We start from the raw sequence: 17,146 nt of genomic DNA on the forward strand, positions 1-17,146 counted from the left end.
TATACAACATGTGGAACCAAAGTAATATGTACAAATAAAGCAATAGTAATAAAAAAGTGTCCTCATTAATAAAAAGAAAATCAGGGAGGATAAAGGGGAGAACTATTTACATGGGGGGGACGGGGCAAACGGGGGGCACAAAATAATAAGTTGAAACTATATACAAGGGGGGGGCCACGTCCCAGGCCCCTCGCCCCTACAGTCCGGCACTGGGCGTGGGCGGCCAGGAGCCCCGCTGCGGCCGCAGCCCTGTCCGGGGCTGGCTGGGGGCGGGCCGGACCGGAAGATATGCCCGGCGAGTCTCAGCTGGCTCCAGGGGTCCCTCGGCACTCCGGCCCTCGGCGGTGGGTGGCAGGGCGACGGCGGACGGGACGGCGATGGGCGGAGCAGCTGGTGGTGCGGCTGGTGGAGCAGGCACGGCGGGCGCTGCGGCGGCCAGCACGGCATGGGGGGCCAGGTAGTCCACCAGGCGGTTGAAAGTCTCCATGTAGGCCCCCCATGCCTCTTGGCACCAGGCCAGCGCCCGCTCCTGCAGCTGCAGGTGCTGCTCCGCGACCTCCAGCTGCCGTCGGTGGATGACCAGCAGCTGGGGGTCTGTCGCCATCGGCTGTTGGTGGCACGGGGTCCGCCGTCTAGCCCGCCGTGGGGCCGGTCGGTCCTCGGCCGAGGGGCTGGCCTGGAGCGATGGTCCCGGAGGGCTCTCCGGGACCACTGATGCCTCACTGGCGCTCTCTTCCGGTCCTTCTGATGGTGCAGGTGCGGGACACAGGAGAGGAGTGGGGGAAGAAGAATGGAGACAGGTGTTAGTGTGGGCCCCGAGCCGTGGCCTTTGTCCCCCCAGCCCTGTGCTGCAGGTTCCCCATCCCCGTCCCCGGGAGATGCTGCTGTGATGGATGGGGTTCAGGGGTCCCCCTGCCCTGCACCCCGTCCCCTGGTGGGAGCGACTCTCACTTCACTCCGCAGGGTCTGACAGCAGGAGAGGTTTCTTAGGCCACAGATGCCCAGTTTCTCCCAGGAGTGACAGCACCAGCTGTCGGAAGAGACAGTCCTTCCAACCCGTCATGGGGAGAAGACCCCAAGGGGTGCCCCTCTGGGATGCAGCTTTCCCCCTCCTCAGGCTGGCTGCCTTCCAGCTCTCCCTTCCCCTAGCCTCTACCTGTGGCCCCCGCCCTCCCCCCCCCGATTCCAAGCCAGCTCGGCTCCTCCCTCCTCTTTGTTCAGGGCAGAGGTGTCACCTGCCAGCTGTAGCCCCAGGATCATCCTTTGCCCCTGGGAGCTATTCGGCTCTTGTTGCTCATATGTAGCCTGAGTCTCCCTTTTGCACTCCCCCAACTCCATCACATGCTGCTGCTGCTGCTGTTGCTGCTGCTGCTGCTGCGGGGTGTCCCACCCCCTCCTCCCGGGGGCCCCTCGAGGTTCCGCTCCCCCCTGCCCCGGGGATGGGGCATGGCACTGTCGTGCGGGGTGGAGGGAGCAGGGGCTGATTCACTGCTGTGAGGGCCATGGCCCTGCTGTCCTTGGGGCCATGGCCATGTGAGCATGTGGGGGGCCCTGGACACATATCTATTACCCCCCGCCCCTCAAGCCCAGGGGTGTACACCAGAGGGGGGTACCTACCTGTCGGTCCACTCCCACGGTCTGGAGATCCCCGGGGGGCAGAGGCCCAGCTGCTGCTCCGGGATGGCAGGAGGAGGATCTGCAGCCTGGATTCTGCAGAGGAGGAGCCCCCTCCTCCTCCTCCTGCCGCGATGTCCCGGGGGTGGGCTCCAGGGGGGGGCCCCGGGGTGCGGGGCTTACTTCCGGGGCGGACTCCGGCTGCAGGGCCTGCTGGGGCTCGTTGGCCGAAGTATCAAGGGTGGCCGGAGGGGAGGAGGTGTGCCGGGGGCCCAGGATGTCCCTGAGCTCCCTGTAAAAGGGGCAAGTGACGGGGGCGGCCCCAGATCGGCTGGCCGCATCCTGGGCCCGGGAGTAACCCTGCCGCAGCTCCTTCACCTTACTCCTGATGTGATCAGGAGTGCGGGCAGGGTGACCCCGGGCAGCCAGGCCGTCGGCCAGCCGAGCAAACGCATCCGCATTCCGCCTCTTGCTCCCCATTACCTGGAGCACCTCCTCCTCGCTCCAGAGCCCCAGCAGGTCCTGCAGCTCGGCCTCCGTCCAGGAGGGGCCCTGCTGCCGCTTGCCAGCCTGGCTGCCCGCCTGGCTGGGCTGGCTGCCCTGGCTCCCCTTGGGGGGCGTCCCCTGGGGGGCACTGGGGGGGCTGCCGGGCAGCCATCGCAGCTGGGTGGGTGGCTGTGCTGGCTGAGGGACGTGCAGGCTGGCCGCGTGTCTGGGCTGCCGCCTGCACGTTCCGTCAGCTTCCTGCACAGGAATGGAGGGGGAGGGGACTTTAAGGGGCCGCTCCATGTGGCCACCATTGAGCTGAGGGGCTGGAGAGAGCGTCTCTCAACCCCTCATCTGATGGCCGCCATGGAGGACCCGGCAATTTCGACGTTGCGGGACGCGCAACGACTACACGGTTCCTACTTCGACTTTGAACGTCGAAGTAGGGCGCTATTCCTATCCCCTCATGGGGTTAGCGACTTCGACATCTCGCCGCCTAACATCGAAGTTAACTTCGAAATAGCGCCCGACGCGTGTAGCCGTGACGGGCGCTATTTCGAAGTTAGTGCCACTACTTCGAAGTAGCGTGCACGTGTAGACACGGCTTAGGAGGAATACTTTGTAGAAGATTTTATGCAAATATATACAAGTACAGTAAATTCTTTCATATCCGGCATTCTATTTGGAACTCTCAAATAAGCGGTTCGGTGGAAGTAAATACAACAAAATACAGCAAATACTGTCTAAGTTTACAGTGTACAATGCTACTGTTGTTGGTAAATAAAGAACTCTGGATACATTTTAGTTTGTTTCTTAATATCGAATCTTGTTTTCTTTAGTGTTATGCATTGCTAAGTATACCTCTCTATTATCCAGAATATCTGAACATCCAGCAACCTCCTGGTCCCAGGGCTGCCGGATATGAAAAAGTTTACTCTCTGTGTGTGTGTTTACACAGAGAGAGAGAAAGAGAGAGAGAATACCAGGAGTGATAAAAAGTTCTCAACCACTGGCTCTGCAGTGATTTCCAGGCATTGTGAATTGTTAGGCACAATTAAATTCATTTGCTAGGCATTGCTAGGTACACCTCTCTATTATTCAGAATATTTGAACATCTGGCAACCTTCTGGTCCCAGGACTGCCAGATATGAAAAAGTTTACTGTGTGTAACACACACACACACACACACACACACACACACACACACACACACACGGAGACAGAGAGTGGGGGGATACCAGGAATAATAGAAAGTTCTCCAGCATGGATCACACTGCACTGCCTTCCCTTTGTTTGCCTCTCTTCAACTCATGGTAGCAGCGTCTATTCAACTTGCACATGGACTAAACATCTTCATGTCCTCAGTTCCTTCTCTACCATGAAATCCTGTGAGATAAAACTCTGATGCAGAAGGGAAGGAGGGCAAATAGTGAAGTACTCACAGAGACACTCATCTTGAACTTAATTTACTGCACAAGATGAATAGTGTCCCTCTGGATGCTCAACTTAAGCAGCAGTAAGCTCACCAAGCAGTATACCATAAAAGAGGAACAGCTTTGGAGCTGGATCCAATACATAAGGACTGTCATGCCAACAGCAGGATTTGATTTAAAGGTACGTATGAAAGTAGAGTGTTTGGGAAAAAAATGCATGGATGTACAGGTTGTTGCTTTGCAAATTTCAGCAGTTGGCACATATTTTAACAGTGTCATGGAGTTAGCTGGGCTCTTTGTAGAATGAACTATTCAAGGCTCTGAACATTAGCAGACTGGCAAGAAGCCATAAATCCACTTTGAAAGTCTTTCTGTAGAGATTGCGGATCTTTCAGATCAGACCAAAACTGAGATAAGTAGTCCAGATGACTTTCTGAAGAACGCAGACAAAGCCAATGCACTTTTAGATCAGTGTGGCATTGGAGAGAGAATGCAGGATGAGAATATTTTAGGTATGACCTTCGGACATGGGCATAATGATATCTTATTCTTGAAGAAAACAGTGAATGGGCAGGAGAAAAATCACCTATTAATGACCTTGGTTTCTTGACTACACAAGCAAAAAGATGGCTATTGAGAATGCTATTGTTACAGGTTTAAGTGCATCAGAGGAAACTTCGCTAGTGGCCCAAAATGGGAAGAACAAAGATAGAATACTGCAGAGGGGAATGAAAGGCTGCAATAGCTGTCAAATAAAACCTCTGACGGAACTCATAGAAAGATCTGGCTTCTTGAAATCCAATAGGCAATCAAGAGCAGCATGGAGAGAAAAATTAACAGATGAAACCTTGTGACAGAGTACACCAATGGTAAAACCCCTTTCATCTTTGAAGATACATATTTCTATAAGACATGTTTCTATAGTTTAATAGAACCTGTTGTACCTCACACAGGAAACCTCTACTCCTAAGAACCATTGAAAAATCAAGCTCTGTGTTGGAGGATGGTTAAGTCAGATAGTGTTCAAGTGGAATCCTGAAACAGCAGACGGGAAATGGCCAATTTTGCCACTTGGACACCAGACCTGCCTTGGACAAGATGGTGCCACTGGAATGACTCTGACTTTGTCTTGTTTGAACTTATTTAATGCTCTCAGAAACAATAGCATCAGAGAATATGCACAAAGAAAGCCCCTCATCTAAAGAATGAGAAAGGTGCTTTCCAAGGACCGATAATCCAGATGCCCCTTCAGATCGAATTTCTTGCATTGTCTCCCAGCAACAGTTGTTAAGAGATCCACTTTTGGAAATGTACAAGGTCAGGAAATCTGTTTGTGAATCCAAGAACACCTGCCAGGACATTCTGCATGACTCAGCAGTTACCTAATATCACCTAGAATATTTGCGTCTATGCTCATCTGTCATCTATTTGAATTTTAAATTCTTTGGTGTAAGGCCAATGATGACACAGATGATGCAGCTCTCATTGCTCATAATGGAGACACAATATAGTCACTGATGGATTCTCTGTCCAGAGCCTGCAAGTTGTTTTCCCTTGACATAAGCATAAGAAAACTGTTATACTCACTCAATGCATACCACAGCGACCTAATGTCATTCTGGATAACAGCCCATTAGATGTGGTTCAGCAATTCTGATACCTTGGATCTACCATCACCACAAACCTATCCATGGACAGGATTGGGAAGGCAACTATTGTTTTTGTCAGACTTACGAAATGAGCATGGAACAATCCTCAACTGACAGTGAAAACAAACAAAATTACTGATCTACCTGGCATGTGTATTGAGTATCCCGCTATGTGGTTCTGAGGCATGGACCACCTACTCGAACCAGGAGAAAAAATTGAACAGCTTTCGTCTTCTCTGCCTCTGAAGAATTATGAATATCAACTGGCAGGATAAAGTTTCTAATGCAGATGTCCTGTCAAGATTTGGCATACCCAGCCTCACAGTGATCCTCAACAGCAGAATACTACGATGGCTTGGTCATGTGAGAAGAATGGGTGACCAACATCTTCCCAAAGAAATCCTCTTCAGTGAACTGTCATGTGGGTTGAGAACAGGTGAAAGACCAAAGCTAAGATTCAAGGATACATGCAAAAATGCCATGAAAATATTCAACATCGATTCAAAATCCTGGGAATCTACATCATCAGATCGAAATACCTGGTGATAATTGCTACGACAGGGCACATCATCCTTCGATAGTATACGTGCAAGCCATGCAAAAGAACTTTGTTTTAGAAGTAAAAACTCTCAGACTCAAGAATTTGGAAATAGACTGACATACAGTTATCACAATCGACCATGCAAATCCAATATTGGACAGATAAGCCACGAGAGAAGCTGCAGAAATACTGCTCACAGATCCTCACCAATGCTGCTAACCACCATCTCTTGAGACGAAAGGGGGCCAGGTTAGATGTAAGGTCTTCCTTTTCCTATGCATTTGTACAGTTTCTGACACATTTGGAAAACCAGAACGCTATTAAAGTAAAAAACCTAATAATCATTATAATCATGCTGTATTGGCATGATCCAAGTGGCAACAAACATCAGTTACCTTGTGATGGATTCCCGTGCTCCCTTTTCTTCCGTAACATCAAGGAGATCTTCATCAATTTTATCAGGTTTTTTTTGTACCTAGTCATTAGAACACAGTGCTTATGTAATCTGGGACATGAGCTAGTAAAGATACTATCTATAACATTGAAGTAAAATGGACTTATTGGCCAGACATCCGACAAGTCCTAGTTTTCTAATTCAGTGAGGTAATGCTTTAACTGTTTGAAATTACACTGTAACAACATAATTTCATACTATTCAAATATCAATATTTTGTACAGTGTACAATTAATGCTGTTCATCAAGATCTTGAAAAAGTGTCCACACTAGTGTATATTCTACAGTGTTATCTATATACTTTTCTCAGATTCATTCCTGTTCCTCTCTTAGATTTGTGACCCATCCTTTCTGTGTACTTCATAAAACTTGCTCCAGGTATGCCAGGGAGAATACAGGTTGAACCTTTCTAATCCAGAACTCTCTCATCTGGCAAATTCCATAATCCGGCATGATTTTAGGTAGCTGGACAACTATTTATCATGGATGTGGCCAAGTTTTCCGTGGTCCCATAAAGTTTGTTTACAGCTACCAGTCCTGGCTCACAACATTCTGTGCTGTTATTTAGCTGTAATTTATCCCTAAATGTCTTCTAAGAGCCCAGTAAGCAACAGAAGTGTTGGTAACAGGCTAGAAAATATTGACCTCCTGTCATCCGGCAAATTCTCTCATCCAGTACCAGTCAGGTCCCGAGGGGGCTGGGCAAGAGAGGTTCAACCTGTAGTAACTGATTATGTAATAGCTGATTACTCAAGATAAAATTGGGATTCGCATCTTCAAATCAAACAGCAGGCTGAATCCCTCTGTAAAGAGTAACTAATAATATACAAAATTAGTATTGCTCCTTCAATTTAATTAGCTTCAATTTAATTTGTTAGATGGTCCCACTCTCTGAACTACAGGGATAGCATTATCGTCAACACACATAGCTTTTCAAACACTTAAAATGTTTGAATGTATATGTAATTCTGTCCAAATTAATTCCAATTTTCTGTACTGTCAACCTGTTACCACCTTTATATCAGTACTGAAAAAAACAAAAGCCTGTGGCTTCACAGCAAATATCTCCAAAGATATATCCTGGGTTTGACTTACGAAAGCCAAGACTGCAGCCTAATTGAAAATTAGATACTATCTGCCACGTTCAATACAAGTCTATTTATTTAAATTTCCTGATTACAGCATGCAAAGGGATGCTAACTTTCCAACCAATATTGTTTACCTAAATTTAACCCAGATTGTGTGCTGAGGCTATTCATGCAGATCTCTCTGTATCTGCACAGTACAGGGTGGTGTCAGCTGCCTCCAAATTTATCCCCTTCCCATTGACCCTGGAAATTTACATCCATGGCACTGGGAAAGAGAATCAGAAGAATATAATGTTGCCTCTTCCCTGTAGAGCTGTATCCTTCTCAGCCTCTAAAGGTCCAGTACTGGTAAACACTGTATGAAGCAGACTCATAAGGAGAAACTTAAAAAAAAAAAAGCCAGAAATGTGAATTTGCAATGTGATGTAAGTAAAGGGACTTTTATTTTTTATGGAATGCAGGTAATTCTGGGACGAAAATGATTGATGCTTTTTAGAATGTTGGGAAGTTGAAAGGCATGCTTGTGGGAATGCCAAGTAAAAATTTCAAGAGGCAGAATAAGAGATGGAAAAACACCCTAGCAGCTCCAACAAAGCAAAGATACTGATAAAGAGACTGGATTGGAGGGATGGCAGAACTGATGCAGATAGCTTTGGTTTCCATTTGACTGTACAGAACCTGTTGATTGTGGGAGCTAAGCCCTGTTGTTTACTTCACCAGGAAGACCAGTCTTGCACCTTCACTGATTAAAGAAATCATAGGCCGCTTCTACACCGAAAGTGGCATGCTAACAAACAGCCCAAAATATGCTAATGAGGAGTGGATGTAAATTCCTGGTGCCTCATTAGCACAGGGTCACATGATTTGGAGTCCGGAAGAAACTCTTCCAGACTCCAAAACAGCGTGTAGAGGTGCAGGCCCTGGGGGAATCTTCCAGAAGGAAATCCTCCTTCTGGAGGCCCCTTCTTCCTGAAAATTTTCCTTCTGGAAGATCCCCCAGGGGCCGTGCCTCTATGAGCACTTTTGGAGTCCGGAAGAGCTTCCTCTGGTCTCCATATCACATCACCCTGTGCTAATGAGATGCCAGGAATTTACATGCATGCCTCATTAGCATATTTTGGGCTTTTTATTAGCATGCCACTTTCAGAGAAACCGGCATGTGTAGAAATGGTCATAGGGAATTCCATAAGGAAAAACTCAATTGCCCAATCACCTAAAATGATCTTTTCTATATAAGATACAAATTGGGGCTTAATCTTTATTCAACTGAAAAAAAGTACTTCCTCAAAAAAGTATCCTAATATGGTGTATTTTATGGCAATATAAAAACATGCAACAAATTAACTGATGGCATGCATCTTTGGATTTAGTTATCAAAAATATGAATAGTATAATCTGACATTCATCTTGCTGTTAAACATAACCTGAGGCACCTGAGCATTATCAGTACGTTTAAAGAAATCACACGCACGCACGCACGCACGCACACACAATTTTCTGTTTACGTACTTGGACTTTGAGGATTTTGCTTCTGAAGCTATTTAATAGCACAATAACATCTTCCAGGTCAGCTGGAGAATCTGCTCCTTCATGGCTATGAGGAAAAAAAAAACAGCTACATAAATTTATACACTCCTTAAAATGCTACATATACTGAATTTTATTTTTATTTTAGAACTGTTTATGTTTGTGGAAGCTAAAAATGTCTGCTAAAGCAGCACGCACTGCATTAGTTTTCTGATGTTAAAAACCTTTCTCAATTTTAAGTCATGGTGCTTAAGAGGAGTCTCTATATAGTTGTAGTAAAATGACTGACAGGTCCCCTCACAATAATTGGGCATCATTACTACATACCACAAGAGTGTCCTCATGTCCATGTAGGACTTTTCATTTTAAAATGCCAACACTTTGTTTGAGAAGAAGATTGTAAAGTGACATATTTTGCCGAAGTGTATACCTAAATATTCAATTTTTATTCCCTTGACTACTGTAGAATAACTGACAGGCTACACTATTTGAAGATTTTTCAGTCACAGGAGCATTGAAAACAAACAACCTATTTTATAATAAATGGGGATATTTATAAGGTTAAATGAATTTTCAGTTTTATTAAGTACTATGGTTAAATATATGATGAAAAATATTAAAGAAATTATTTGTTATATTAGAGACTGGTATCACTGTGTCTTCTTAAGGTTGCTCAATATTTCCCTGTAATGGGGTGCAAAAGAAATGGTTCCTCACCCTGTGCAGGAACTGCAGCTTATCAGGATGGCTGTGTCTACACGGGCACAAATCTTCGAAATAGCCATGTTCTGAAGATTACTAATGAGGCTCTGAATTGAATATTCAGCGCCTCATTAGCATTAGGATGCTTCCAGCAGCAGAGCTTTGAAAGCGCCGCTTTTGAAAGCTTGCGGCTCGGCGCAGCTACACGGGGGTCCTTTTCAAAAGGCTCCTGCATCTTTCAAAATCCCCTTATCCCGATCACTGAAAAGGACCCCTGTGTAGCCGTGCCGAGCCGCGCGCTTTCAAAAGCAGTGCTTTCGAAGTGCCGCAACTAGAAGTGTCCTAATGCTGATGAGGCGCTGAATATTCAATTCAGCGCCTCATAAGTAATCTTCGAAATATGGCTATTTCGAAGATTTGTGCCTGTGTAGACACAGCCGATGTGTCCCCCATCCCCACTCCCCATGGATGCTTGAGCCCTAGCCACCCTTGATGGGAGATTTTTCAAGCTGGCATCAGTTTGGCCCATGTATGCATGTTATTCCACCTCATGCTCCATGGAGTTACTATACAGCATTGTACAGACTAAGGCTGTGTCTACATTACGAGATAAAATCGATTTTAAGTCAGTTAGCCCTATTTTTCCCAGTGCCTGTTCTCACTGTAAATTTCATTAGCTGAATTTATGGACCACTAAAATCAACATGATATTGAAATCCTAAAATTGTAGTAACCCAACAGGTGTAGCATTCAGTTCTAATTTAAAATTCCAAATGAAGGGTACTGAGGATGTAGCATGTCTTTAAATAGAATTAATTAGCCTCCACAGATGTCCCATATGTGCCCCACAATGTACCACAGTTCTCTGCTCTTGCCTCTTACATCTCCACTGCTCTCAGGTGCACAGAAATTAAGCTACAGGACCGTTACAATTCAGCACCTGCAACCCCATGGCTGTAGGGTCATGAGAGGCTGAAAAACCTTCTCTGTCTTTTTGTTTGCTAGGAGTGCAGCTGTGGGATCTGTACTTCTGTGTCTACCCCTACTAGCTGCCTTTTTTTCCTGCGCTGCCTGGTGCCAGCTGCTGGCCCCCAGTACCATGTGGCAGCTAGGATGTGGGTGGGGGTCATGCTTGTCTGGTAGTACGAGAAACTTATTTTCAGCCACGTACATGTTGTCCTGACCCCCACATCCCCTCCCTTGTCTCCCCCCAGAGGCGCCACACAGTCTGGAACAGTCCCACGCCCAGCTGCATCATGTGGCTTGACCCCGAACCAATGAAAGGACGTGCTGCACAAGGTGCCCGGCAGATGGCGTGTGGTGAGGGTCACGATTTTCAGGGGCTGGCTGTCACTGGGAGTCTTGTAGCTGCCTGGGGGATGTCTCCCTTGGCAGTCACAATTTTCAGGGGCTGGCTGTAGCTGGGGCTCTTTTAGCTGCCCAAGAGATGTTTCCCTCAGCAGTCACGATTTTCAGGGGCTGGCTGTGGCTGGGGGTCTTGTAGCGGACCAGGGGACACCTCCCTTGGCAGTCAGGATTTCCGGAGGCTGACTGTTGCTGGGGGTTTTAAAGCCACCAGGGGGACATCTCCCTTGGCGGTCACGATTTTAGGGGGCTGACTGTAGGCAGGGCTCTTTTAGCTGCCTGGAGGATGTCTCCCTAAGTGGTCATGATTCTTAGGTGCTAGCTGTAGCCAGGGCTCTTTTAGCTGCCTGGGGAACGTCTCCCTCAGCAGTCACGATTTTTGGGATCTGGCTGTGGCCGGGGGTCTTGTAGCCACCCGAAGCCATACATGGCTTAATGAAGGCAATGTATTAGCTATACAATTACCACAGTTGTCAAAGTAAGACTTACAGCTGGGAATATTCTTGTCCTAAGGGTCTTCTTTTCCTGGTGCAAACCTGGCTGTAGTCTGGGGTCTTTTAGCCTAATGAATTTGAGTTTTAGTGTAGCAACCATATCTACTTAGACATAATGATCTTCATTGGTAGGAGGCCTAAATCCAGATTCAATGTCCTGAAAGGGTCTGCATGGGCAGTCACAATTTTCGTGGCTGTCAACAGTGTACCGTCTTTGAGCTGCCCTGGGCCATTACTGATGATCCATTCAAGTTTCAGTGTAGCAACCATGTCTACTCAGACATAAGGGTCTTCTTTTGCAGGTGGCCTAAATCCAGATTCAAGTTCCAGAAAGGGCCTCCGTGGGCAGTCATGATTTTCATGGGTGTCAAATTGTACTGCCTTTTAGCAGCTCTGGCCCATTACTGATGATTCATTCAAGTTTCAGTATAGAACCTGTGTCTACTTAAACATACTTAACACGGCAGGGGAAGAGGGGAATGAAATGTGGGAAGATGGCGTCATATACCCACATCTACTTGTGGGGCCAGAATGCAACGGGGCTCAGAGAACTGTGGGACAGGTTCCCACAATACACTGCAGCAGCACTCAATTTAAGCTACTTGTGTGTGGCAGCAGTAAGTCAATTTTGTGGGGAGCATGTGGGAACGTGAAGATGCTCAAAAAATCAAATGGATAAAACCCAGCGTTAAGAAACTGATTTTATCTTGTAGTATAGACGCAACCTAGCTGTCCTCAGTTCCTTCTCTGCCTCAAAGACACATGACAGGGAACTGTGAAGGAGAGGGGAGGATGCTGGGCAGTGGAGAAACCACAGGGGGACACATCTTGAAGAAGTGTAGTTACTGCATGCAATGAGTAAACATTTTCTTGGAGTCTTATCAGTGCTCTGCTCTTGGTGACTACTAAGCAGTTTTCCTTTAAAGATGAAGGGCTTTGGAGTCTATTCCAGCATGGAAGAAAGTAACAGCAGAGCTGAACACAATACTGGAAGCAGAGTCAGAAATTATTGCAGTGTTCAGAAAATGTATGCTTAGAAACTCACATTGCAGCTTTACATATTTCAATGATAGGAATGTTTTTAAGAAATATTGTGCAGGTGGAAACAGATCTCACAGAATATTCTCATGGGCCAGTCAATGCTTTAAGATTACCATATTGGTAGTAGTTATTAATACTGTCAGTTATCAACCTATAAAGTCTCTGTTGAGAAGCTGAAGCTCTTTTTGTTCTGTCATCAAAACAATCTCAAAGACTTCACGAAAGGTTTATAAGGCCAGGGTTATCTTGATATTAACAGTGTTGAACAATGCTTCTCTCTTATTTCAATGAGGTTTGGTTAAAAGATGCAGAAGTAAATAGGCTTGTTAATAAGGGAATGAGAAATTACTTTGACAAAAAACTCAGGGTGTGGACATCAGGTAACCTTATCTCTGAAAAATATTGTGAATAGAGATAAAGGAATAACTGAACCTATTTCTACCACTTATTGAGCTAATGAGATGCCAACCAGAAATGTTTTCATCGATAAATGGAGGAGTGAGCAGGGAACCACAGGTTCAAACAGTGATCTTGTAAAGCATGTAAGAATCAAACTGAGGTCCCAAACCAAGAGTAGGGCATTTAACTGGGTAAAAATAACTGCCTGGATGTTGGAGGAACCTGCTGGTGTTGGATGGACAAATATAGAGTAACCCTCTTTTGGGTAGTGGAAGGCTGATGGCTGCCAGAGGAACACTAATGGAGGTCAGTGATCACATGAGGTCTGTAGTTCTAGAATGTAGATCATTTCCTGCAGCATAGTAACATCCTTTTTACTTGCTGTGAACAGGTCGTTTGTATGTTTGTGAACCACTGAGTAGCCATGCTTTGAGTTAAAGTATTCTGAGACTGAGGTGAAAAATCTTCTTGGTCTCCTGAGAAAGTAGAGGTGGATTGGTATGGACACTGATCAGGAAGAACATACCCAACTGCATCAGCTAAGAAAGCGTGTTTTTCTGGGCCATGTTGTAGCAATCAGATAACTGTGGCCTGCCCTTTCTTATTTCAAGTATGACTTTGGGTATCTGAAGAGTTAGGGGGAATGCATACAGATGACTCAGTGAGCACCGGATGTGAAAGGCATCAACAGAGATTACTAGCCCAGGCCTGCTCTGCAGCAAAACTACGCATATTTCCTATTTGTTGCCAAAGGGAAGAGGTCTCACTGAGAAGTGTCCCACTGTCAGATTACATGGTGAAGAGTGGTGGAATTTATCTCTGATTCACAGTTTTCAAAGAAGTGGCAGCTGAGTCTGCCAATAGTCACATTCTGAATTTGTGAAAGCCAAGGTGCAGTGGTAACAATCTGTGTACACTCCACAAAAGGAGAGGTCTCTTGCTCCTACTTGCCACTTTATGGAAAACATGTTACATGTTGCCCATCATGGCATTTATGTGTTTGCCTCTGATTAGTGAGTTCCAGGAAGTTGATGTGCTGAGTGGTTTCTTAGGGCACCTGCCTACCTGAAGTGTGTAGGTGTCCAGAGACAAACCTCATCCTGACAAGCATCTGTTATGACAGTCACTTAAGGAGGGCGAGTGAAGGGAATTTTGGGGAGGGTTACTGCTGTCCAACTGAGGCCAGTTCTCACATGGCCTATGGGAAGACCCAGGCCCTCTCACTATTCCAAGATTCATGAACAGGAACCCCAAGAATAGCTCCCAACTGAAGTACCATCCAAAGTGGTCTGCCTTAGTTTCCCTCTAGTCCAGCCATAAAAAGAGTATAGTCTCTCTCACTGTCCATTCAGAGTCCCAGTCTGTGCATAACATATTCACACATTCATACAATGGCACATATAAACTTCAAAGTAAAGCTATTCTCCCAAATCCCACGGTAAAATATATCATGGCACAGTGAATTTTCATTCTCCTCTCCAAGGACACCATTTTCAGGTCACACACCCATGAGTCCACTAGCACTTGAATTCCAGTTCCTTGATGTCCTTGTTCCAGGACCCTACTCTCCAGGTCATCCACCCAAGAGTGTTCGGTCTTATGACTGTCCTACTCACACAGTCTAACAACTCAGTTATTTTCAATCAGCTCAGGAAGGCCAGCAAGTTAGGTCCTCCACGGGTTTCCTGGTCAACTCTTCTCTATTCCCTGGGAGGGCCTGCAGAGCTTTTTGCTTTCTCCAATGCGCTGGTCTCTCCCAGGCAGCTCTCACTTTCCCCTCTTCTCGCTCCTACAGTTTGTACTGTCAGATAGCTCCCACATGCCTTCTCTTATCTTCCATTTACACATGCTGGTGCCTTTTTAAGCCTAACTGGGAGCTAGCTAATGAGTAGGTGCACTAAGCTTTGTTTCTTCATAAAAGGGAACCCTCACAGACAGCCACCCTTCGGAACTGTTCTTTAAATTAGATATCACAGAGATAACTAGTGAATAATGACCTGACCTCTATTATTATTAATTACTGTGTGTTGCCTAGGAATCCTAGCCCCACCACTGGACCATGTCCTCATTGTGCTAGATGCTGTATAAAGCCAGAGCAAAGACAATCTCTGCCTTAAAAAAATTACATACATGCCTGTGTCACTTCTGGACCAGAAAACTACAGAAATGAAATGTATTTAGGCATGAAGCCATGAACCCTTAAGAACCTCCATCTAAGACAAAATGCAGCAGTGAAGTTCTCATCAACAAAAGCTACCACATACACATCAAATCTATCCTTTGCTCTCTACAAGCCACTTGTACACTGGATAAGATCTTTTTTCTTAATAACATGTCCTTTTAAATGATATTTGCAAAACAAAGAATTTTCAGCATTTCTGATTTATGTTACTGCTCAGTTAAAAAAACAAAAACAGCCTTGCACTTTAAATCACAGCATATTATACGCAGACTAGGGACCAGCGTTCCCTCTAATTTTTAACATTCATGTGCAAAATAAATTTTGTTACATACACCACTGCATGTACAGTTGTGCACCACCAATGTCTATTACTGCTCAGAATACAGCCCTGATTAACACTGTAGATGCAAGCGGATCTACTAAAAACAAGCATGATGTTGCAAGTTACATGATTCTGGCATGCCAGTCAAGAAGAGAAAACTGTCACAGTATTTATGGAACACACATTGTTCAAGATGTTTAACATAAAGATTTAGTGTAATGACACAGAAATGTTACCATAAATACAAGACTGCGGGCTGGCTCCATTATCCCCAGTCTCTATTTTATCTCCGCTAGCTACCAATTAACAAATGCAATTCAGGATGACCCTAATGAGGATTTTAAGTCTTTGCAAAATGTTACCTCATCCTCCCCACTTTATGAGGCTAAGCAGTAAACTTCTTAAGTAGTTTGCTCTACTTTTCGAAAACGCACTTATGTGAGAAGAGATTCTCACTGGTACTCAATTTAAAATTTAATCCATCCACAAGTATATTTTACCACTGCATGTGCTCAGGAGTATTACCATTATTGCAAGATTTTTTTCTTATTTGCGTATTTTTTATTCAGTAAATTCTACATTTTGTAAAAACTGTGATACTTTTTTTTATAAAGAATGTTTGTAATTTTAAGTTGCAATTGTGTTTGCTCAAAAATTAGGTTACCGCTTACACAAATATGTGGTAGATGTCTTCTGATCTTCCCTTGCGTAACCTTAGTGTCCATGCTCCTGGATTTGCTTTCAACTGAAAATACCCCTGTGAAGGAAGAGAGGTAACATCGCAATCTGGTTGTATCAAAACTTTGGAAATCACAGCCTTCATATATAAACACTGATTCTCCAGCATTCAGCATTATGAGTCTTGACTATACTAAAAAGTGTGTCAAGTTATGGTGAACAGTGCACAATAATGCCACCAGGTGGCCTGCACTTACTCTGAGCAAGTCCAACACTACCACATCATTATGTCAATGTGGACTGGTGCAGTGCAGGCACAGATTTAATAGCTGTAATGGTACCAATGTTGCCACTAGCATTATTCAGGTACACCCGTCACATCTTGGTTTTTCTGTATTCTGTTGGCCTGGACTTTTCAAAAACTTTTCATCTGGAGTTACTGGGTTAACACACTTACTTCTACATCACTGCATACATTTTCTTATCAGGATTCATCTCTTTAAGGCCACAGTGCAACTGAGCTGCTGCTGGAGTACTTCTCAGAAATGTATCTCGTATGTCCTAAGAGCATGCTGTCACACTCATAGGCTCAAGCTATCCATGAGCATGTTAAAAAACAAACTGTAAAATTTTCAAAAGCACCTAAGTCCTATTTTAAAAAAAATGATTCAAACACTTACAAGCCTCTGGTATGATTCACAGGAGACAACATATAACTCCTAGCTGATGTAAGCTCTTAAGCGCTTAGGTCTCTTTTGAAAATTTTACTCCAAAACAATGTATTTAACAAGATGCAAACTGAAAATTTCTACCCATGCTTCCACTAAACACAAATATAACAACGAACACTAATTCTGGTGAGACCACAGTATTCCATGTCCACAGACAGCAAAAAATGAGCTGAGGGCAAGATCTGTGTATTACCCTTTATAGACATGATCTCTGTGTGATTCACTATATATATCAAAGCATACAACTCTGAATAGTAACAGAGAGGAAGCCGTGCTAGTCTATACACCATCAAAACAAAAAGCAGTCAAGTAGCACTTTATAGACTAGCAAAATAGTTTATTAGGTGAGCTTTCATGGGACAGACTCACTTCTACGGTCTGAAGAAGTGGGTCTGTCCCACGAAAGCTCACCTAATAAACTATTTTGCTAGTCTATAAAG

The 17,146-nt window shown here is 45.1% G+C and overlaps 1 protein-coding gene across 2 annotated transcripts in view; it reads right to left on the reverse strand.

The window, feature by feature from the left end:
• The window catches only part of UGGT2 (UDP-glucose glycoprotein glucosyltransferase 2), a 222,270-nt gene that overhangs the window by 55,699 nt on the left and 149,425 nt on the right, over positions 1-17,146 (reverse strand). For both annotated transcript variants that reach the window (XM_074989263.1, XM_074989273.1), the window contains 3 exons: positions 15,969-16,054; positions 8,775-8,859; positions 6,119-6,198 (listed from right to left, as the gene is read on the reverse strand). In XM_074989263.1, the coding sequence (XP_074845364.1) occupies positions 6,119-6,198; positions 8,775-8,859; positions 15,969-16,054 (251 nt within the window). The remainder of the gene's footprint in view (positions 1-6,118; positions 6,199-8,774; positions 8,860-15,968; positions 16,055-17,146) is intronic.

This window comes from Carettochelys insculpta, chromosome 1 (assembly GCF_033958435.1).
Source record: "Carettochelys insculpta isolate YL-2023 chromosome 1, ASM3395843v1, whole genome shotgun sequence".
In the NCBI taxonomy this organism is placed as follows: domain Eukaryota; kingdom Metazoa; phylum Chordata; order Testudines; family Carettochelyidae; genus Carettochelys; species Carettochelys insculpta.